Source organism: Acartia tonsa, chromosome 9, assembly GCF_053477335.1.
Source record: "Acartia tonsa isolate MP-2025a chromosome 9, ASM5347733v1, whole genome shotgun sequence".
NCBI lineage: Eukaryota > Metazoa > Arthropoda > Copepoda > Calanoida > Acartiidae > Acartia > Acartia tonsa.
This window is the reverse complement of record NC_137268.1, coordinates 42236834-42262623: the sequence shown is the minus strand read 5'-3', so window position 1 is coordinate 42262623 and position 25790 is coordinate 42236834. Positions and strand designations below refer to the sequence as shown.

General features: G+C 31.3%; 1 protein-coding gene across 1 annotated transcript in view; it reads left to right on the top strand.

Annotated features, from left to right (window-relative positions):
- LOC145328993 (corticotropin-releasing factor receptor 1-like) overlaps positions 1-25790 on the top strand; it is a 95793-nt gene that overhangs the window by 37156 nt on the left and 32847 nt on the right. The window contains exons 12-16 of the mRNA XM_080172985.1: positions 1731-1812; positions 2400-2488; positions 13308-13358; positions 13947-14021; positions 17112-17172. Coding sequence (XP_080029111.1) covers positions 1731-1812; positions 2400-2488; positions 13308-13358; positions 13947-14021; positions 17112-17172 — 358 coding nt within the window. The remainder of the gene's footprint in view (positions 1-1730; positions 1813-2399; positions 2489-13307; positions 13359-13946; positions 14022-17111; positions 17173-25790) is intronic.

Here is a 25790-nt window from a genome sequence, read left to right as displayed (position 1 = left end):
TAAACGAGGATGACAACATCCATAAAAGCGAAGCACTGAAACGGTAGGACAAACGGACATTAACACTTGTATGGTATCTGAACTGAATAATCAGAATTTAAAAGTATTAGAGTCGAAGCAAAATTGTAAGTAAATTTGTTGAAAAAACTGCTTGAAGCAGGATAATGTTTATGGACATACTTTCATTTTTGGACTTGATTATAGAGTTGCTTCGCTTATAATATTGTTCGTTGTTGTCCCAGGAATTAATATACCAAAAATCAGATCAAACGGATAATTAGAACACTTGAAAATTTGTTGTTAAAAAAGTAGAAAAATCAACATTTTTAAAATGGACATACGGACATTCTGGTAATGAATATAGAGTTGCTACGCTTTCTAAATCGTACCTAACTACTACAGGAATCATCATGCAAAGTTTGAAATCGATAGGACAATTCTAACATGCCTAAATTAACGAATAAATGCTATCTATCTCGGACGGACGGACGTACGGACCGACCCTAATTATAGAAAAGCTTCGCTTTTAAAAATCAAGTACGATTATATCCATAAATATTTTTTGGCCTTACTTTATGTGCATCACTAGCGGCTACGCCCCTAGAGGCCTCTTGAGGAGGGGAGAGTCGAATTTAATAACCCGATTTATTATTTTAGATTTTAAAAGAAAAATTTGAAAAAAATAATTTTTAGGGGGGAGAATTATTTTTTTGAGGGGGAGGGGGTAATTTTTTTCTAGAGTCGATTTCTCTGGGTAGGAAGGTTGTACCCTCCCCCAAATAGTTATAAACCTTCCTGAGACCTATGAGAAGCTACCCTGTTAAGGAGAACCCGATCGGTTCAGCGGTTAGCGAGATCCTTCGGAACAGACACACAGACAAACAAACATCCTGTTACTTTATTATAAGGATTTAAGACTTGAAAATAAGGGGGAGGAATAGTTTTTTTAAAACCATGCAGGCTTATAATGGCGGTGCCCTAACACTCCGGGGCTACCTACTACCAAATTTAAAGTAACATAACCTAATAATGTAAATATGTTAAATACCGACAGATCAACCAACAGTCCAAAACGTATTACGCAAATGTGAATACATTTTTCTACTTTGAAAGTTCCCACAACTCGATTTGGAAAGTTTTAATTTTGGTAACAGAATAAAAGATTTTATTTTGGAAGGGTTTCAATTTTTAAGATATCAGAGCTGGATCTTTAAATCATTTTAATGGTGATTTTGATCGGGGTGCGCGGAATTTCAGTAAATCACAGCGAGGCATTTTAAAAATGGGAAAAAAATGGGAAATTCCGCGCACCCCGATCTAAATCACCATTAAAATGATTTAAAGATCCTGCTCAGGATTTATGCCAGGGAGAGAGTTGACATTGGGCTGTTTATTACAATAGTTCCCAAAGTCTTATAATAACTTTTTCTTATTCGTTGGCTTAACAACCTTGGGGAATTTTATTGAATTTTGATTGGTTGATTCATTTAGTAGTTCAGTTTCAGTTTAACAGAATGGGTAATTTTGTGTATCATCATTGGGGATGTACATCAATTTATCGGAAAATTGTCTTATTTTATGTACATAGATGTGTATATCCATATATTAAATCTTGTAAACGGCTGTACCAACCGTTATTTTGGAAATTTGAAGGGAAGAGGAGGGGGGGCTGAGGCAAAAACAACCCCTAAAAATATATGGCTCCATTAAAAGTATTTTTTTTATTTCAGGAGTTCAATGAGAGATAGCACTCGTAGTAGAAAAAAGTGCCAAATGACTTCAACGTTTGAACAGGAGGCTTTTGAAATGCAGGTTATTTCATATTTTCTACAAGCTGATACGCTCTTAGAGGCCTCTAGGGACTTTTCAGTACAGTGTACTGACTTAAGGAGGGTGAAGTTCGTCCAACAACTATAAGTTTTAGTTTTAAAAAGAAGGGGGATAAAGGTACCCTTCCTAAGAATAGATTTATAAACACCTCCTTGGCATCTATAAGATGCTTCACGAAAAATATTAGAATTCAATCGAGAAGCTTTCCACAAAATCAAATTCCCCTACCATTAAAGCTTAAACCCTTTCTTGACCAATTAATTTACCCCTTGAAAATTCATAACGGCAGACTAGCTGACTTAAAGGACATACAGACAGATAGACATCATGATGCTCTACTAAATAGAATATTTTCCAGGATAGAGTAAAACGACTATGAAGCTCTTTATGGTGCCTGTAAAAATATAAAGTCATACAAAACAAATGAGCAATGATAGGCCAATACACAAACTAAAATACCAATGGCAGGCCAATATACATTTTAATTGACCAATGGTAATCCAGTATGATGTTATTTTTATAGGCACTAGGTTTATAGACCTGTAAAAAAAATTATTGCTTAACTGTAGATATCAGAAAAGGGGCAGCTGAATAAATCCACCTCCCCCCAACCCAACAGAAGCTTACACCCTCGTCAAGAGTCACAAGCTGGGCATAGGTAAGCTTTTCAGGGACCTAAAGGGTTAGGACAATGGCCGATAAATTAATGTATGTACGTCCCAAATTATCTCTTATATAGATTACAATTAGTGGCTGAAACGCTTGGACACTCAACTTAAAAAACAAACCAATCAAAATTCAAGAAATTCCAGTCCTAAAAGACAGGCATAGGCTAGGTAGCATTAGATTTTAAAAAATTGAAAAATTTTGTGGTCAGTCCATATTTGGACTCAAATATCAATATATCTAATGGGTTTAAATATTAAATTTTTCGTTCACAAAGGAAGTATTAATTAACACCTAAATTTATAATTTTGTTCAGAGGGGAAGGGTTCATATTTTAATATTAATATTGGAATAAAAATATTCATTTTTGTGGTCAGTAAAGGCAATAAAATAATAAACAAATTTATGAATTTCTTGGGTTGGCCAGTTTTCGTTACGTGGGGGGAAGGGGGAAATTTTACAACCTCACAGATTTTTTATGACCTCTAGGTAAAACACCAAATTAATAAATATTTTGAATAATAATCACGAAATCTGAACATCAATATGTCAATACATAGTTGAATTACTTTTATCATTTTTACCTTTTTTAATCTAAAAATCTCACTGTTAGATGTATGTAATAATAGATCATTGGGTATATACATCAACTTATCTTCCATTGTCTTATCAAAGAAATCTTTAATACGATGCGATAATTATTTATACATCAATTTATCGTTCATTGTCTTATCTCTTGAATAAAAGTTTTAAAACAAGAATTACAACATCCATAAAAGCGAAGTGAAGTTTATATACAATTGAGTCCATACATACTAACATATTACTGACAACAACATCCATACATTTTTAGGGTCTTTATAAAGCTAAATCTCTGAGTACCCATTAGACTGATTGAGTTCTGCCTTTATAAAATAATAACACTGGTTTTCGCCTATTTTATTAGTGTTGGGGTTCTTTGATTTTAGAGTTGATTTGAAATGTTATAGTATAAATGAGTGTGCATTCACCTCTGTATATAATCACGTTCACTTGCTGTTTTATATTCGCAAAAAGACACAATAGCAAATTGATTCAAGACATGCTATTTTTTCAATTATAAGAAATTTGTAGTTTATACTAATTGGATTTATTATTACTTAGATCTTACGCAAGATTATCCTGTACTCTACTGAAGTGAAACTTGTAGCTGGCTAATATAACGATGCCCCTATCTAGCCCCTTTAACCTGTCCAATCCCCTTCTACTAGGTAAACGATGTCAATGATGTCCATTAAAGCAACCTAAATTAACGACTATTTTCCTCCTGCCATAATATGCACGTAAAAATGTAAATGAAATTTGGAAGGGAATGGTCACCAAGTACATGATAGTAGTTAAAGTTTATCCATATCGGACCTTTTATTTACCTTGTAGGATAGAGAGAAATCAGGGAGGAAGGGGACATTGGACTGTAAATTATAACAGTACCCAGTGCTTTAAATCACGTTCTTTTATTTTTTTTTAATTGAAGGTTAATTTTGTTTATCTTGATTGGAGAGTGTTCATCATTTTTTTAACCATTGTCTGATCCTTTAGGACCCATGGTTAGGATACAAAATAAAGAAAAAAATTGCTACATGTCTAAATTGCTATAGCTGTTCTCCGCCCACTTTATACAACTCCATCCCCCCTCCCCGATTTACTGACCACTTTGATTTTATTATTTTCTTTACTTTAACTGAAAACTAATTCAGGTATCTAAAGGGATAAGACAATGGGCGATAAATTTATGTACACCCTCAATGATGACACACAAAATTACCCCTTCTGTAGAACACAATTAGTGCTTGAAACGTTTGGACACACAATTTAATAAACCAACCATTCAAAATTCACTAATGTCCCCAAGATTCTAAGGCCAATGATTAAGAAAACGTTATTATAAAACTTTAGGGGCTAGAGTAATAAACAGCTCATTGTACCCTCTATCTATGAATCTAACCACTCCCTTTCCTGTGCTACACATATGAATTAGTAAGAGTATTAGTTATTTCGCCCCTAGTCACTATTTTACCAATAGTTTTATCTATCTATCATTAAACTAGTTCCCAAAGTCTTAAAATAATGTTTTCCTATTTGTTTGCTTAACAACCTTGGGGACTTTTATTCCACTTTGATTAGTTGATTCATTTAATTGAGTGTCCAAACATTTGTACCACCAATTGTAATCTACAGAAGGGGTAATTTTGTGTATCATGATTGGGGATGTAAATCAATTTATCGGCCATTGTCTTATCCCTTTAGATTCTGAATTTTTATCCTCCAGTAGGGGAGGGGATGGGGCAAGAGAAGTGGAAAGGAGAAATTGTTATTTTATACAGCTGCATAATTCATTTTACTAAAGTTCATAAAAATCTGGTGTAAGATCAAAGTTATAGTACATCCATTAAATAAGCATAAGAAGTAATGGAAATTGCAAATTAAATTCAAATTAAAAAGCTGAAATGTTATAAGAGTCATTAAAAAAAGGTTTGAAACAAATAGGACTTGTCTATCACCCTAAAAATCAATTTGTTATGGGCACTATGGCAGACAAACCTAATATATAGAAAATATTTAAACCTATAAATTCTTTAGATAAATTTTGTTATTTCCAATAGATATAAATATATCCCTCCCATATATCTTTACTAATAAAACAGGAAGTTGAGGTTTTGATCTGAGCAAGGGGTCAAACCTTACTTTTTATAAAGTAGAGCTTTTCTGTGGCTATGGTCGGTATGTCCTTCGTTTAAACAGTATTCTGTATTTAAGAAAAAAAAATACATATAATTTTGTAAAAATAATACATTTATATTATGCTTAATTTGTTCTGCCACTCTACAAATGTTAATATTCGTCCTATCATTTTAGAGCTTCGCTTTTATGGATGTTGTCATCCTTGAAATTTTCTCAAAAGCAGGGAGGGGGGGGGGGGGGGGGTAACATTTTTAATTATCTATTGTAAAACTACAAAATACATGTGTTAGGTGTGATTGGGGTAGGGTTGGTCAAATGGGGTTAAATTATTTTTTTTTAAGCGAAGCTTTTCTATAATTAGGATAGGTCCGTCCGTTATAGCTCTTTTCGTTAATTTAAACAGGTTAGAATTTTCCTATCGATTTCAAACTTTGTATGCTGATTCATATAACAGTTAGGTACGACTTAGAAATCGTAGCAACTCTATAATTGCTACCAGAAAGTCCGTACGTTCTATTTCAACAAGGTACAATGTGATAAGCGAAGCATCTCTATAATCAAGTCCTAAAAATGTCAGTATATCCTTAAACAGTATAATGTATTTAATCAGTTTTGCAACAAATTTACTTACAATTTTGTACATATAAGCTAATTCAATAATAGCTAACCGTTACGGACGCACGGATTGGTAAGACCTAATAATAGAAAAACTTCACTCATAATAACTTATATAAACACGAATTAGATAAAAACAAATGTTTTTAAATGAATCAATTTACGAAAGATAAATAATTTCCCTAATTATAATTTGAAACAAATAATTTAGATGTTACATACTTTATGTCTTTTTTTGATTACTTATTATGATTTTAAAAAAATCAAACTAGAAGTTTTGTTGAAAATCAAAATACAATTTGATATGAATGATAAATTGATCATTCATTTCTAAATATATTTATATTTTATTTTATAATAGATATTATCGTTCCAATTTTAGTATATACACTGTACAGTGTACACGGCCACAATGAAAATAAATTTTTAAAATCGAAATTTTTTGTCTGTTTGTTTTTATTGTTTATGTTTTTGTTATCGCGCGTATGCCGCGAGATTTTGCATGATTTCCCATGACGTCATTCATATTTAGTACCCAAGGTTGGCCAGAAACGGCTAAATTCTTGTATATTCCCTTTAAGCCAGTACCCAAAGTCTGAGACTCCTAAAAATTGAATTTTCGATCCATTGTCCCCTCCATTACTCCCTGCACTCTACTAGTGTTAATGTTTTTTTGTCCTTCCATTTCAGAGCTTTATGGATGTTGTCATCCTTGTTTGTTCATCAAATCATTCTATTTGTCTTTCTACTTAGAACTGAAAATTAATATATTTAAAATAGACAGACACACAAATAATTTAACCCCCATTACCCCCCCCCCCCCCCATTCACATAATTAGATATATATTAGTTGTTGTTATAATCAAACATGATAATTAGTGAGGGGGGGGGGGCGGATTGGGTTAATTCCACTGCTGCTCTGTATTATACTTTAAAATAGACAAATAGACAGACAAACAGAAAAACTTCCTGTTACTTTATTTAAAGGATAGGATTTTCAAACAAAATACTCTTTTTAACACTAACAACCTCTCTCCTCATCTATTTTTTTCTAGTTTTAGGGCTTCACTTTTATGAATGTTGTCATCCTTATAGAACGTATAGCTTAATACAATTGAACATAGAACATTTAATTTCCTGATATATTTTTGCTTGTGATTGTAATATCATTAGCTGCTGCGCCCCTATATGCAGTGGTGGGTAGCCTAAAACTATCTAAAAAGTTAATAGGCTTACTGGGGGGGGGGGGAGGGTTTCGGATTATTTTTTATAATATTTTAATCCCTAGAACCAACGCCGGCACCCCTCCAAATAAAATTTAAGCTTCTTTGTACATATCATTTTTACTCCTCCTACTAGCCATGAAGATCGACTTTTACTTTCATTCATGATATACATATTTTTTGTCAGAAATTTAGTTTACCGGCCCAATGATGATACACATCATCCGCCTCCCCCCCCCCCACCCTCTCAAAAAAAACATTTTAACCGAAGTAGAGCAAATGAGGTTAAAAATTGAGCACGCACATATATAGAAGAGTTATAGGAAAAGAGGGGAGGGTTATTCATTATTCCATTTATTAATAAAAGTTTTGAGGGAGGGCCATAAATAACCCAATACTAATACTTAAATAACAAGGATGACAACATCCATAACAGCGAAGCACTGAAACTGTAGGACAAACGAACATTAACACTTGTACTGTGTCAGAACTGAATAATCACAAAATAAAAGTTGAAGCAAAAGTGTAAATTTGTTGAAAAACTGCTTGATACAGGATAATGTTTTGGACATACTTACATTTTTAGAACTTGATTATAGAGTTGCTTCGATTGAAACATTATATTTTGTTGTCCAAAGAATTGAAGTTTGAAATCGGTAGGACAATTCTAACATGCCTAAATTAACTAAAAAAGCTATCCGTTTTCTATAATTTGTCCGTCTGCGCTCCATTAATTCATGCATGCTATTATTGTTTAGATTTAGAAGGAGTAGCAACTATGTAATACTTTTTGTTTATACTTATACATTTATGTTAATGTTTGATTGTACTACCATTTCGCTTTTATGGATGTTGTCATCCATGTTGATATAAACCCACCCCCCCCCCTTTCATATTATGGAAGGGGATGGGGGATGGAGGGTGGTGTTAATAAAGTGGATTTCAGTGGCCAAATGTTTCAAAATTTAAAATTTGTAAAAGTAACTTTGGATACTAATGTAATTAACAGCTCAATTTCTCCTCCCTCCCTATTGTATTACAGACAGTTTTCCGTGGATATTTAGATAGATAGTACCCAAATTTAGATAAGAATAATCAATTTAATGTAAAATGTATACTATGTAAATGATTTTCATATATATCGCATTGTATTACAGACGGCTTTTTTAATTAGCAGTGTCTTAGCTTTTCAACTAAGAAATAATTTAAATATCATCATTGGGTACAAACATCAATTTATCATCCATTGTCTTATCTCTTGAGATCCCTGGTTGTGAATATATGTAGAGATTGTAAGATTAATTTAAGAAAAAAAACAAGGATAAATAATGATATATCTTGGATAAAAGATTTGATGTCTGTACTAATTGATCTCGCTAACCCCCAAAATATGTAGGTAGAAAGAGGGGTTTTCGTTGACTTTAATTAACTAGTTATTTATCGCATCATATTATAGACATTTTTCCGTGGATTTTAATTTTGAAACAAAAAAATTATAACAGGAAAAAGGTTAAATTAAAACTAAATAGAATTATATTATGATTGTTGAGATGTTAAAAACTAATATTGTGCTAAAAGGGGGGAGGGAGTTTTGCTTTTATGTAATATGCTAATATTGCATTTTATTGCAGACAGTTTTCCGCGGATATTAAGAAATATAGTATTCAAATTTAAATTATCATAATGGTACCCATCTTACATAATTATAGTGGTACCCAATCGCGATGATATGATTTTCATATCTATTGCATTTTATTACAGACAGTTTTCCGCAGATATTAAAAAAATAAAGTACCCAAATTTAAATAATTATAATGATACCCAAACTTGTATAAAACTTGTATATATCTTGGAGAGATTTGGTGTTTTTAAATGGTAAATAGATACTCGCGTCTGTCTCAGATTTTTATTGCCCTAATTATCATTTGAATATTTTTAATAAACTTGTAAAATCATAAAGTTCATGAGAAGTTTGGAGATTAGTAATAAAGGGTTAGAAATTAAAAAAAGGGGACATAGAGGGCAATAAAATCCTGACTTGATTTTTTAATATTTTTATTCGGCCAAAATATTAAAATTTCCAGTCAATTTCACACGTCCCTAAATATCAATATTTTAATGGTAATTAACACCTTCATATTATTTTTTATTAAATTTCTACCCAGCATATGCCTGCTAAAAGATGTTAATCAACGAATACGATTTTACTGGTGTGGAATATAGGATTTTTAGACGTAATATTTGTTATTTATTACTATTTGTTCAATATTATTACAAATAAAACATTCTTTAAGTCCCGAGCTGAAAAAACCCTATAATAGCTTAAGAAACACATTTTCAACAGGTGAAAAATCGACATGTCCACCCCCCTCCATAAAAACGCCTTAAACCTTCGTACATTCCTTGAAAGTAGAGCCCAATTTGTCCAGCAATGAGAGATATCTTAAACTTAGACGTTATTTTCGTGCTAAATCGTAAAATGTGTCACTATTTAATCAACTATTTTGATTCATTTAAAATTATAAAAGGTTTATTTTAATGGATTTTGTATTACTTGGATATTACACCAGATTATCATGTACTCAACTAAAGTGAAACTTGCAGCTGGCTAATGTAACGATCTCCCCCATTCAACTCCTTTACCCCATCCCCATCCATCCTAATTGATGAACGTACTGACCAATAAATTATGCCCATGTTAGCAACCTAAATTGACTACAAATTTTCCCCTGTATGTCCATGTTCTATATCCATTGTTATTTTGTTCTTATATTGAATACTAGCGGATATGACCCTAGAGGCCTCTAGAGACAAATATAATTGTTTCTTTTCAATCTATTTTAAAATCAGCTATTTACCAAAAATACTTTTTTTCGCCGCTAGATGGTGTTAGCTATTTTTTTAGCGAATTGTAAAAATGTACGCTGGGCGGCGTTTTTTTAATTTTTTAATTTTTGTCGTTTTCTCTGGGGAGGGTGGGGTTACCCTCCCCCAAAATAGTTATAATCCTTATGAGAGGCTACCCTGTTAAGGAGAACACTATCGGTTCAGCGGTTAACGAAATCCTTCGGTACAAACAGATATAGAAACAAACATCCTGTTACTTTATTATAAGGACTAACGGTTACGCCCCTAAAGGCCTCTAGGGGCACTTGAGATAGGGGGAGGTGAATCCAAAAACCCAATTTTTTATTTAAGATTTTTTTTAAAAAGAAAAATATTTTTGGGGGTTTATATAAGGGGGGCGCCCCCAATTACCCCAATTTTTTTTTAGTTTTTAAATAAATATTTTTTGGGGGGGGATGTAATTTTTTGCTAGGGGCGATTTCTCTTGGGAGGTTGGTGTTCCCCTCCCCAAAATAGTTATAATCCTTCCCGGGACCTATGAGAAGCTACCCTGTTAAGGAGAACCCTATCGGTTCAGCGAAATCCATCGGTACAAACAGACAAACAAACAAACATCCTGTTACTTTATTATAAGGATAACTTCTATATTTAGCTACGCTTATTTTGTATTTTTAATCCTTGTCACATTTTCTATCTTCTATGATGGCTTCAATAAAAATGCTAATAAAGCAAATAAATTGTGATTTTCCATTACAAAATTGTTCTTTTATTTCTTTTTTTCTCTCCATCTTTTGTATTTAACAAATAACTAAAATACAAACTATGTTACAAAGTATTGGGATGTTCGTTGGTTTGTACAATAAGATTTTAGACTCTTAAAGACGGCAATAATGATGTTGTCAAGGACAGGTTTAAGGCTATCTTGTGGAAATTTTCAGGAGACCTGTAAGCCTTGGGGGAAAGATTTGATTTTTTTTCTAAAATAAAAATGTTGTCATTCTTGTTTTTTTTTTGTAGCGAAGCACATAGTCTGTCCACTGTCCGTCCTTAAAGCTTATAGAAAATGTGATTTTTCGGCCTCTATTTGGTGAAGATACCCCTTAAAAACAGCATCCAGTAAACAACTTACTCGGTCCATCGTTCTCACATTAATAACATGTTCTCTCCCTTACTTTTTTTCTTTTGTTTTATTACTCCCCTTGTTTATTTGCCCATCTATGAATTCTTGTGCTTCGCTACTTATGGATGTTGTCATCCCTTATTTTTCTAACTAACTTTATTTAAGGTTAATTTCTGTGTAACTGCCAATATGTTTTATCGAAAACCATTTTCTTCATTATAGGACAAAATGAGAAAATCTAAATGCAACAGCTACAAAAGTTTGGGAAAAAGTATCAGATAGATTTGTCAAAAAAAACCGTATTAATGCCACCTGCTGCTACTTTATCAAGCAAATGGCAACATTGGTAAAAATGGAGGTCATTTCTTGGCCATTAAGCTGGCATTAACATTTTATTTATGTCAGCCTTAACCACTTTTGTTCAATGCCATTAAGTCGACATTATTATTTCGACAGGACATTTAGAGAAGGAACTTGCTAAACCATTGAAACCTGTATGGTTCTCCTTTCCAGTGAAGCTTCTTTTAGGTCCAGGGAAGGTTTATAAGTATTTGGGAGGAAGATACCGCCTTCCCAAGAAAATTCGCCCATTTAAAACAATTTTCTCCCTCTCCAACTTTTTAACCTTTCTTTATAAAACAAAAATTGAAAGTACAGGGTCATTTTCCTATCCTTTACACCAATGAAATAAACACTCAAAGTTACCCAGAATTATCTGAAATCTTTAACTCAAAGCTTACCAATTTTAGAAGAGAATCTCTTCTATTCTAAGGGTCGGTTCTTCAATAAATGTATAAGTATATACAGGATACACATATAAATAAACGTCGGGGACATTTCCGACAATATTGGCTGATATTCGAAGACCCAATTGAAAGACGGCACCGTGTCTATGGAAACTTACAGTTATTTAACCCCTTCCAACTCTATTGTTTTACTTTACTGGCCCATCCGTTTTTTTCTTGGTTTAAATTCTGGTATTTTCATTGATCTAACCCTTTCTTGCAACAAATATATTTAATTTCAAAGTTTTAAAACAAACAAAGTAAGATTTGAATATATTTGAAATGTTTGTTTCTGTGAAAGGTTTATTATATATTGTACATATTTTCCAAATGCGTATTAGTAAAAATAAAGAAAGAACTAGCTTCTAATTAGAATTAAATAACTTTATATAAGACATAACCACTTACCGTCGCGTCGTAGAGATGTCGGGTTCGATTCTGGACAATACCACGTCATACCAGAGACGTTAGATGTAGTAATAGTTATTTCTCGCATCGTATTATAAACGGCTTTCCGCGGATATAGAAAGTACAATTATAAGATAAAAACTAGTTTTTTTAGCCCCGAGGTGCCGAAGACACCGGCTAAAAAATCTGGTTTTAATCTTATGATTATACATTTTTATATTCGTTGAAAGCTGGATATAATACGATGCTAGACATAGTTTTTTCGTATGGAGGAGAACCGGTTTCTATCCACCGGATTCGAATGAATACGAGAAAATGACTTGGCTCATAAACAGAGGAAATTCATACACAGTACTTTATAACAAAAAAAGAAAAACTAATAAAAGTTAAATAGTTAAACTAATAAAACCTGAAACCTAGCCATGCGAGGCTTTTTAGTACCTCATATAACCTGACCTAAATTAACAAACAAAAAAACTACTCTTCCTTTCAATTTAATTTTAAAATATGTGGATGGGGGTTCTGTGTTTGACATGGCACTATGAGTGTTACCGCGGCGTTTCATAGATTTTTAAAAGAGAAGCTTTTCTATATTTAGGGTCGGTCCGTCCGTACGTCCGTAACGGAAAGCTTTTTTCGTTAATTTTTGCATGTTAGAATTGTCCTATCGATTTCAATTTTTGTTTAATTCCTTTAATAGTTAGGTACGATTTAGAAAGCGTAGCAACTTTATAATCATCACCAAAATGTCCGTACGTCCATTTTAATCATGTTGATTTTTTTACTTTTTTAACAACAAATTTTTATGTGATCTAATCATCCGATTGATCTGATTTTTGGTGTATTGATTCCTGGGACAACAAAGTATAATGTAATAAGCGGAGCAACTCTATAATCAAGTCCTAAAAATGTAAGTATGTCCATAAACATTATCCTGAATCAAGCTGTTTTTCAACAAATTTACTTACAATTTTGCGTTGAAATTTATATTCTGATTATTCAGTTCTGACACTATACAAGTATTAATGTCCGTTTGTCCTACCGTTTCTGTGCTTTGCTTTTATAGATGTTGTCATCCTTGTTTTTCTTCAGACAGCCAGTTTTTCCAGCATCAACCCAGAGGATGTCAGCATTGGCTTGGTGGTAGGTTCTTTTTCAGTATGGCTTTGAAACCGATTAATATCCGCTGGATAAGAACCGGTTCTCAGCCATATTGAAAAATCATGTATCATATTGTATTATATCCAGTTTTCTACGAATATAAAAATAAACAATCATAAAATTAAACCAGCTTTGCTAGCCTGTGCTATCGACATCTCGAGCCTTACAAAACTGGTTTTAATCTTTAAACTGTACATTTTTATTTCCGCGAAAAGATGTTTATAATACGATGCTATAAATAACTATTCTCCTTATTTATTCGAAGCAAAGCTTTTCTAAAATTAAAATAAGTTCTTTATTACGTCAGGGACAGTTAGTTCTTTTTGGATTGTTATTAACATTTCTTGGCATCATTTTATTGCGTTTTTTTGCAATTTATATCGTAATAGTCGTCTATATAATTTATGGAATAGAAGTTGTATAAGAGTTTTCTCCTTTTTTAGATGGTTGTTGATCTCAACATATACAAAAAGTACATTTTAAATCGGTATTATTTTTTTTGTTTAAACATTATTTTTCAATCGTTTAAAAGAGTAGATTTTAGTTAAATTTTAATTCATATTTTTTTAGGAAAGCAATAAAAGCAACTGCTTTACTGTTCTTTTTCCTGGGTATCTCAAATCTTGTATTCTTCATCAATCCCAGGTAATGTATGGAATATTCTTTCTCATTTAGTGCCTAGTTGAGCACTGAACCCCCCCCCCCTATTTCGAGAAGAAATTGAAAATAAGGGAAGTTTAGTAGATTTTTGTTTGTATGTTTATTACTTTCAGACCGATTTTAATATCTTTCTTCACTCCCCATCCTCCTTATTTTATATTTTTATCATAAATAATTAGGGATGGGGGGGGGGGAGGGGTGTTCTTCTTGATGGGCACTTTGAGTGAAAGAATAGTTATTTCTCGCATCATATTATAAACGGCTTTCCACGGATATAGAATGTACAATTGGTTTTAATCTTATGATTGTACATTTTTATATTCGTAGAAAGCTGGAAATAATACGATGCTAGACATAGTTTTTTCGTATGGATGAGAACCGGTTCCTATCCACCGGATTCGAAAGAATACGAGAAATCAATTTAAATATATTTTTACAGAAAAAGCTTTATCTATGTCAATTCAAACTTTTAGTTAGAGTATCCATGTTCAATTTATAGGCAAGTTTGCTATTGGTCTAGTAAAGGTTTAAAATTATTATCCAACTCTAAAAAATATATAATAAAGAGAAAGAAAATGAAGGCAATAAATGAAAATTGAAAGAAAAATTAATATAGATCAATTTGGAACCCAGTAATAGTGTCGGACTGATTATGACGTAAAAAAAAACTAGCCAATGAGAGGCCATTATTGACCAATAGTAAAATTTATAGTGGCCTCTTATTTGCTAATTATTGTTTTTACGTCATAATCAGTCCGACACTTTTACTGGGTTCATCAATTTGTCTATCAAAGTGAAGTATCATTTTAAAATGTCTATATTTTGCTACTGTACAAAAAAAAATTTCTCTAAAAGATATTTTACCTTCAAACTAAGCGTTATGTAGTAAACTTTGTAATCACACAAGTTATACAACTCTATTTTGTTCATATAATTCAGTAAATATCTATCTTTTACTGTCTGTTTTAAGTTAATGACTCTAGAGGGCTTGGTTCGCTACACCCATCTACACACCTTAAAACATACTCCGAGTCTTTTGATTGCGGTGTAAAGCGTCCATTTGCCCTAATGAGAAGTCATAACTGTGTATAGTAATATGAGTTAAGGCATTCCCCACACTCTAACTTTTAATGTCGCGCACCTGACATAGCAGCAGTTGTAACCAATTTTAACGTCCTAAGTTATGACGTGGTGTCGGGCCAAGATTCGAACCTATCACCTTCCCGACAATGAGCGGATGCGCTACGTGTTACGCCACAGTCGCGGGTTAAAAGTTAAACTGTCTTATTATTGTCGTAAGAATTTTGTTAATATGGCTAAAATAAATTTTACTTTTATAAAACACTAGCTAAGATCAAATTATTTTCCTTATCATGAAGATTAAATTGGATCATAAAATGTGCGTGTCTATGAAAGGTTTAGAAAATTGAATTGCATTACTTTGTTCTCACTTTTCCACTTATAATAATAACAAGGATGCCAACATCTGGGACAAAGGAATGTGATTCTGACAAACAATTCTAAGTGAAAACTTTCTCACAAACCCCTTTACTTTGTTATTCCACTTCTCACCCACTTCCCTCCAACTACATAAAAAAGTTTTACGCCAACTCTACGCCATCAAATTATTTCATTTTCGTCAATTTCAAATAGAATTAATTGGCTGAATAGCATCCCATGGCCAATATAAAAGGTCAACAAATCTCTAAAATTAGATGAATAAATAAAGAGTGATAATTGTTTTTATCATTACACATACTTATTTAGGACATTAGTCTATAAATAATTTAAACACATAATGCTAAATATTGAAATCATTATGTGGTTCGATTTGATTACCAGATGCTTAGCTTTTTTCAATTTGCCTAATTAAAATGGGAATCAAAGCGTCTTAATGTAATGTGCTTTCTGTAATGTACCCTATTGAGACAAGAATTATTATGCAAAATTTTGAATTGATAGATCGGTTTTTTCAATTCTAAATAAACGATCAGAGCTATCAAATATGGATTAAAAGATGTGAGTAAAATAGAGAAAATCTTTGGACGAAGCCCAATCTGTCCCACTTTTGAGCAAGACGATTCCCTTTTCTCCCATCTCTTTTGAAGAGATTTTCTTATCCCCCTTCCCTTTTTCTTTTCCCTTTATATGACGTCATATAGGAATCGTCTTGCTCAAAAGTGTGACAGATTGGGCTTCGCCAATCTATGCTTTTAATAAATGTAGGTTAGACTTCAGTAAAGCATTTGATAATATTACAAAGTTTTTTATACTTCAGATATAGACAAGCTAGCGGTTACGTCCAAAGCATTTAGAGTCCATAGCATCTGTATTCAATAGGACAGAGAGGGGCTAAAAAGTAGCTTAAAACCATTCAAAGAACTAAATCAGGAAATGAATTAGCCTAAAACCATCAGAGGACCCAATCGTTACAATAATTATTGAGATTTTTCATTTTTTTGTGGGGTTTTTGGGTGTCCCAACTCCCAAGAAATTAGTTCTAAACCTTCCCGGGATCTATGAGAAGCTACCCTGTAAAGGAAAACCCGATCGGTTCAGCGGTTAGCGAGATCCTTCGGTACAAACAAACAGACAGACAGAAAGACATCGTTCTACTTTGTATTATAGATAATAAGATATATAATCGCAAATATAAATTATAGATAGATAGAAATTCTATATATTTTCAGAGATGGAGGAATATTAGAAGATGCATGTATGATCACAAATATAAATATAGATAGATATATATTCTATATATTTTCAGGGATGGAGGAATATTAGAAGATGCATATATGATTACAAATATAAATATAAATCGATAGAATTTCTATATATTTTCAGGGATGGAGGAATATTAGAAGATGCATATATGAATATATATATAAATATAGATAGATAGAAATTCTATATATTTTCAGGGATGGAGGGATATTAGAAGATGCATATATGATCACAAGTATAAATATAGATAGATAAATATTCTATATATTTTCAGGGATGGAGGGATATTAGAAGATGCATATATGATTATATATATAAATATAGATAGATAGATATTCTATATATTTTCAGGGATGGAGGGATATTAGAAGATGCATATATGATCACAAATGCTATATGTAAAGGATCACAGGTAAAAATAAAATAAAGTCCGTTTGTATGTCTGTTATATGTTGGTGTAGTAATATCTCGTTAACGGTTGAATATTAATCAAACACAGTTTTAATTAGTTCAATGATGGTTCAAAAGAAGATTTTTGCAGCTTTAACAAGGGTTAGACAACCACCCCGCTTTTGCAAAAGAGCCCCTTGGTGAAGGCGCGAAGGCAATAGTTGAATTCAAAGGAAAATAAATACGTTATAAAGTTTAATAATACAAACCACCCCATATACTCCAATAATCAAAACCTACAAAAGATAGAATGTTATAAATATTTTATTTGAATTAAATTGTACTATCAATTCTGTTTATATACTTATTTTTATGTTGCATGTAATTTTTATGGTGTTTTTCATTTCGTTGTTTTGTTTGTTGCAGTTGCTTAATTAATATCAAGTTGCTGGCCACTCTATAACCTAAGTAAGGCTGTGCGACAGCCCATAATTTAAAGATCGTTAAATTTATTTTATAAGGGAATTAGCGGCGACGCCCCTTGCATTTAGTGGCTCTGTATTCTACATGGCAGAGATGGTCTAGAAAAATAAGTTAAAACCATCCCAAGTCCTAAACATAAAACAGCCTAAAACAATCACAGGACCTATGTGAAGCTTTCTTTAAAATTTAAAAAAACAATTCAGTTCAGTACTTATTGATATCTTAAGTTTCAGACAAAAAAATCTTTATATAGAGGATATAGAAAAATGCCTTCCATCTGATTTAAAGGGGACTATGTACGAACGAGTGCAATTGAATGTTTCAAATTTAAAAGAAGTTTTAAAAAACCCTTTTGATCATAAAACATCAAATGTTTAAACACAAAAGCAATTATGGAACATGTCAAATATGAATCAAAGGGATGATAAATGTTTTTTTTCGTATTTATTCGAATCCGGTGGATAGGAACCGGTTCTCATTCATACGAAAAAACTATGTCTAGCATCGTATTATATCCAGCTTTCTACGAATATAAAAATGTACAATCATAAGATTAAAACCATTTTTTAGCCGGAGCCTTCGGCACCTCGGGGCTAAAAAACTGGTTTTAATCTTACAATTGTACATTCTATATCCGCGGAAAGCCGTTTATAATACGATGCGAGAAATTCTTTCTTCTGCATTCACGGATATTTTTGAATAAAAAATTGCGAAGATCTTTATAGTGCCAATAAATAATGACGTCATACAATACAAACAAAGTATTATTGATGTGTCAATACATAGACTAAATCAACAATTGCAGGCCAGTATACATTTTAATTGACCAATGGTAGGCCAGTATGACGTAATTTTTTTCAGGTACTATAAAAAGCTTAGAAAATAAAAAGCTTAGAAAATTGCTTAAAAATATATATTTTATAGGAAACTTCTACTCCCAAAGGAAAAAATAATTTACTAACATTTTTAAAATAAAAATGTTGTCATCTTGTTATTGCTGCGCTACTTCTTGACATAATTGTCCTTGTTCTTTTTTCATCTATCTATCTATCTAACTAACTATCTATAAAAAAAATATCTCTCTTCATTAATGTAACTTCTTTTTAGTTTTTGTTTTTAAGCATCTCCAGTCTTGGTTGTAATCATACATTTCTTATATATTTCAAATCTTATTTGATATGACAAGCATGGCATAAATCTGAAATCGATGGGAGGAGAGAGGAAAAATATTTTCCCGGATTTTAGTTCAATTTTGAAAAGTTTGCCAGGCGGAAACTTTCTATTATAAATTTAGTTTTGGATAGACATAATAGGGTGGGTCTTTAATAAAATAACCTCTTGAACCCAGTGATCTAAAGGGATAAGACAAGGGCCGATAAATTAATGTACATCCAAAATGATGATGCACAAAATACACCTTCTGTAACTTAAAATTAGTGGTTGAAACGTGTGAACACTCAACTTGATGAAACAACCATTTAAAATTCACTGAAGTCCCTAAATTTGTTAAGCCAACAATAGAGAAAACGTTATTATGAAACTTTGGGGACTTGGGTGATACACAGCCCATTGTACCCTCTCTCTCTCTCTGTCTTGAACCAATAAAAACTGAAAATAAGGGTGAGATATTTTCCTTAAAACATTACCCAATATAACCTAACCAAATCTTACCCAAAGTAAAAAACAAAGAAACGAAAAAATAACCTCCCCTTATTTTAATTTATTTTGAAAATGAGAAGGGGGGGTATTTAAGCTTATTAAGGCACTTTGAGGGAGGGAAAACTCCAACATTTTATCTAATCTTCAATATATGTAGATTAACTTTATCAAAATATATTATTATAGATTTTTTTTTTCTTTTAACGCTATGATTATAGGTTTAGTTTATTAAAATTTTAACAGTGTTTATTCTTATATAACAGTAACAGAATATCTGTCTGTTTGTACTGTAGGATCTCGTTAACCGCTCAACCGATTTAGTTATCCTTTACAATTAGCTTTACAAACGTCCTGGGAAGAATTTTAATTATTTTGAGGGAGGGTACAAATACCTTCAAAGAGAAATCGCTCCTAGAAAAATATACTACCCCCGGCCCCCCCCCCCAAAAAAAAAAAAAAAAAAAATTTTTTTTTTATTTTTCAAATTCAAATCACTCCACCTGAAGCCGAAACTTTACATTTTAAAGAATAACTACGTTTTCTAAATTGTACGTAACTGTCCTAGGAATCATCATACACAATTTTAAATTGATAGAACAATCTTACATGTCTAAATTATTAACTAAGCTATCCGAACTGACCAACCTCAATTATAGCAGACATATGTCTACTTGAAATAAATCCAATATATCTTTGACGATGGAAATTTGAAACCCACGGGTCAATATTTCTCAGATATTCCCCCTATCTACGAACGGTCCAAAGTCGTTGATAATAATTAGGGAAAGGGTTGAAAATGGACATGAAACAGAAATATTAAAATCTTTTCTAAATTTTTACGATCCTGAAAGTTAATATTTACTGATATTTTCCAATAAATTTTTTCGTTCCGTCAAAATTTGGAAAAATAGCCAATATAGCTGTCTAGAAAGAACACGAAACCTCTACACCTAATATTTTCTCAGTGTTTTTTTTTACTTTTTATACAAATTTTTTTTAAAAATTAAATATTGATGAGTTTTTTATTTTTATAGAATGAATTATAAAAAAAATAATATTGGTTGATTGGTTTTTGCGATATCAGAACTCAGAACCATATCAGTTTTACTTTTAAACAATTCAATAAATATGAAAACTTTAAAAATTAAATATTGATGAGTTTTTTTTATTTTTTTAGAATGAATTATAAAAAAATAATATTGGTTGATTGGTTTTTGCGATATCAGAACCATATCAGTTTTACTTGTAAACAATTCAATAAATATGAAAACTTAGATATAAAATTTGTATAATAGATAAGACTTTTAAATAATTTATTCTCCCCTTTCTTTATTCCAAAAATCTCGATTTTTCTTTCATTGTCATATCCTAGTATTTATTATGTGTATTTGTATTGTCGTATGAGTATGTGAGAGGGTTGTAAAGTACACCTTAGGAGATAAGACAATGGATGATAATCTTGTTATCCTTGTTTAGATTACATTTAATAGATGCCTATTGATTATAGGACATGTCAAAACATAAATACAAGGATATTTTAATTGGTTGGTTAAATTATTAACTTTTTATCTAACATATTGGCTCAAATAAAAGTAAAATTTATTTTTTTAAAGCGAAGCTTTTCTATAATTAGTGTCGGTCGGTCCGTCCCTCCGTACGTCCGTTTAAGATAGATAGCTTTTATTTATTCATTAATTTAGAATTAACCGAACGCTAAGCAAGATAGATAAATTACCATCCCCCCCCTCTCCCTCACATAGCTGTTAAGACTTAAGATTTTTTGTTTCAGGCTTTCAGCGTATCTACTCTATAATAATCCACCTTCCAAAGTTCCAACACCCTACATTCTCCAACCCTCCACCCTGCTTACTGTCTTCTACATTTCAACTCAACCATATATCAAACTTGCTAATATCATAAAGTGAAAGAAAAGTTAAAAAATAAACCACCAATAACCATTAAATAATGTATTAATCATTCTAACTCAAGTAATATGTACTAATTTAACCTAACATACTAACAAAACAATAATCATAACTTTTTTTACTTTAATGAAATAAATATTCTAAATAAATAAATAAACTATGTTGACTTAAATAAAATGAAAATAAATATTTTTATTTTATTTGGATTGGAGTTAGTTTTGTAAATTGTAACGTTTTGTCCTTGTTCTCTAAGGTCTCATATTTCTTGTATGATGAGTTGACCCTTAGCTTTATGAGGTCATAAATGTTTCCCCCCCCCCCAAAAAAAAAAAAAACGCTGAATCGATAATAATTTATTACACTAGTGTAGTCTCACCCCTCCCCTATTTAAGAAATGTTGTCGATATATATATGCTAATGATATTGATTCACCCCTACCTCGCCCCCCCTAGTTTGAAGGTTGACCGTTACGATACAAATATTGACCCCTCCCCTCCCCCCCCCCACCCAAGAAATAACAATTCAAAACATATGGAAAATAGGAATTAGCGAAGCTTTTCTATAATTTGTGTTGGTTATAGACGTCAGTCTGTTCATCATTAATATGTTAGTATTACTATTTTATATAATTTATAGACAGAATACTTACTTATAATTTTGATTATACTTATGCATTTATGTTAATGTTCCCCCCCCCCCCAAGAAATAACAAAACAAAACATATGGAAAATTCAAAATACTAGGAATTAGCGAAGCTTTTCTATAATTTGTGTTGGTTATAGACGTCAGTCTGTTCATCATTAATATGTTAGTATTTATATAATTTATAGACAGAATACTTACTTATAATTTTGATTATACTTATGCATTTATGTTAATGTTTTGCTTTAATGGATATTGTCATCCTTGTTAAAAATTTTTCACACATCCCAACACTTGATATTGACCCCTCCCCTCCCCCCCCCCCACCCAAGAAATAACAAAACAAAACTTATGGAAAATACTAGGAATTAGCGAAGCTTTTCTATAATTTGTGTTGGTTATAGACGTCAGTCTGTTCATCATTAATATGTTAGTATTTTATATAATTTATAGACAGAATACTTACTTATAATTTTGATTATACTTATGCATTTATGTTAATGTTTTGCTTTAATGGATATTGTCATCCTTGTTAAAAATATTTCACACATCCCAACACTTCATATTTGAAGATATCTATAATATTATTAATCTTAATAATTTCTTGGAAACCGACAACAAAGAAAAATAGTAAAAATGGTGGTAAAAATGTAAATGTAAATGCAATTACAACTGCAGCAGCTACATAACCTGAATTAAATAAAGTAAAGTAAACTATTTCAATCATTGGAAACCGATGAAAAGTGTCAGAACAAAAAGATCCATGTCAATCATATTTCCATGCGTTTTCATAACACAACGACTTAAAATTTTTAAAGATTTTTACAATTATATTATAGTGTAACAATAGATGGTAGAAGAGGGGTTGAATAACTGTATGTCCCCAACCCGTCGATCCAATAGCGTCGGAAATATAATCATAGTCAAGTCGCTACAAAAGAGCAAAAAGAAGTTTGCTAGCTGACGAAAATAGTTCCCACAACTTGAGCCTGTTAGTTGTCTGGGCTTTATGTAGATCAATACTTATACATTTATTGTTTGGTCTAAAACAATTCAAGAACAAAATATATAGACAAACATGTCTATCGTATTTTCATAAGTTATCATAAACAACGAATCAAATTTTTCGAGGATTTTTACATTTTGGGTTTGCGTATTTTAAAGGAAAATAAAAAAGAAAGCATAATAATGATTAATATTTGAATTATTTTTGTTATTTATGCATTTCAATATGCGACATAATTTTAAAAATGCCTAAAAACAACTGCTCAAAATGCTCTTTATTTATTTGATAGATTGCTGAAACGTTATTTTTACTACAAATTAAATATTTAAATATAGGTTTTTTTTCGCTTGATACACAAACAAACAAATAACAATTCCTTAATAAAAAAAGTAAATTTCCAAATTATAATTTAACATTATTTATTTTCTATTAAATTTGACCAAAAAAGTTTAATTGGTGAGTTTAATTTTCAGGTTTTAGATGTTTTAATAATGCAACATATGATAAATTACATATAAAAAGCAAGGTGCCTAGTCGTTCATTGTTTTGGTTGCAAATCACAAATTGTTGATTTTTTGTGACTTAAACTGTAGATTATTTAGATACTAGCGACCTACAGAAGAGGCAATTGAAGTGGTGGAAGCCTGGAAGGTACTTGAATTTGATCTCGGATTTTTATTTCAGTTTTTAAAAAGAAAAAAATGAAGGGGGGGCGGACCATCCCTTATTTTTAATTTTAATTTTTAAAGGAAAATTTATTAATAAAAGTTGTTGAAGGGAATTTTTTTCTTGGAGAGTTTTCTATGTAAAGGAGAACCATACCAACCATACCGATTCAGCGGTTAGCATACACACTTTTGTTGTTACTTTAACTTAAATTTTTTGAAGATTTGAATGCATCACTAAATTGTTTACTGTATTTATAAACATTTAAAAGTAGTTTTCTGTAAAAATAAACTCATCATATTAATTATTAATAGGCTTGAGTTTTAGCTAGTTCAAACGTTTTGTAAATTTTTTGACAAGCTAACTTTGACTGGATTGTCTATATTAATTCTAGCGGATACACCCCTTGCATCTAGGGACCTTTATTCAAATTGGCTGAGAGGTCTATAAAAATATAGATAAAGGACTTAAATTTGAAAATAAATCATATGAACCATCATGGACCTTTGCGAAGCTTGAACTCAATCGGTTAAGTAGTTATTAAGATCTTAAGCTTCAGACAAAAAACCTTACCACTTAATAGAATAGCTCTTATATTACCTTATCTATTCCTAAAATACATATGCTCATTTTAAACAAAAGATATTTTACATTGTATTATCATTTAAATGGCTTTGAACTATTAATATGCAATCCATTGTTATGTGGTGTGCAACCATTTCCGCATATCCTCTAATATCTATTCTTTAAGAGAGTCAATAGAAATAGACAATAATTAGAAGCAAGGCACTAAAAAATCAAGGATGGGCAAACGGTAAAAAGTGAGTAAAAAGGCATATTTTTAATATGATGTTTATAGTTTTTTTTTAAAGTCTCCAAGCTTTTGATTCATATTAAATTGTAGAGTAGATTTGGAACTAAAAATAGCTAAATGAAAAACTGAAGCAAATGGAAGAATCGTAATAAAATGATTCTGATAATTTGATATTATGAAACATCTGCGTTAATGACTGTACTTTTTGTTATGTGGTTATGGTTAAACAGACTAAAACAATGTCTAGTAGGATTTACACAATTCTAGAAAAGAAGGTATATAAGGTTTTTCTTTTGTAAAAGCAACAGGATGTCTAATAGGCTATCTAACATTTTACTAAAGATATCTAAAGCGCAGTATGGGTTTTTGTTTGTCTTTTAAAATCTCGTAAACCACTGCTTGAGGTTAGGAGGTCAGACATGCAATTGCTATAAATTTTTGTTGTTGATGTTGACTAATCCCTGTATTACTTGCAAAACCATGTCTAAAATCCTTTGATATTCATACATATTGCTCGTTATTTTATGTTTATATAAAGCGAAAAATTTATAAATAAGCTGTTTTTTTATCTAAAAGTAAACAAATGTAGAATGATGACTTTTTATTGTATTATAATTAGGAAAAAGTCACCCAAAGTTTCAGAGCAGTTTATCAGACCGTTTATTGTCTGTTTTTAATATCTTTTTTTTTCTTGTAAAGATCCTAATTTAATAAGCTCTTAGTTTAGGTATTGAAAAAATTACTTGAAAATTTAGTTGTAATTGATAAAAGAAAGACTTTATGCTGGTTCTAAAGTTGTTTAATTTTTTAAAATAACAATTTATCTATCGCATAGACATTGTAATTAAACTATTGTAAATATTTATCCATGAAATCAACCAATTTGTCAGGGATCTTAAAGGATAAGACAATGACTGATACATTGATGTACATCCCCAATGATGGTTCACAAAATTATCAGTTTTGTAGATAACAGTTAGTGGTTGAAACGTTTGGACACTCAACCTAATGAAAAAAACAATCAAAAATCAATAAGAGTCCCCAAAGTTGTTGAGCCAACGAATAAGAAAACATTATTACATAACTTTGGGAACAAATGCAATAAACAGCCCAATGTCCCCCCCTCTCTGTCAATTTGTACATATTTGAATGCGAAACCAGAGCCCGGATGACGCAAAAAATGGTTCTGTTTTAGGTCCATAGAAAAATACTACAGAATGGTCAAAGTTATTTTAATAACATTGTAACCAAGTCAATTATGATATCTATAATCGATTCAGCTTATTTTTCAAATATTAAGTATATCAATAGTTTATAGATATACTTAAAAATCTACAATTGGTTCTAGATAACATTTTCAATGGATTTATGAAACATATTTGTAAATTGCAACGTAGATATGATAATATTCAAGACTGCTCTAGGATAAATTGTTATATCTATAA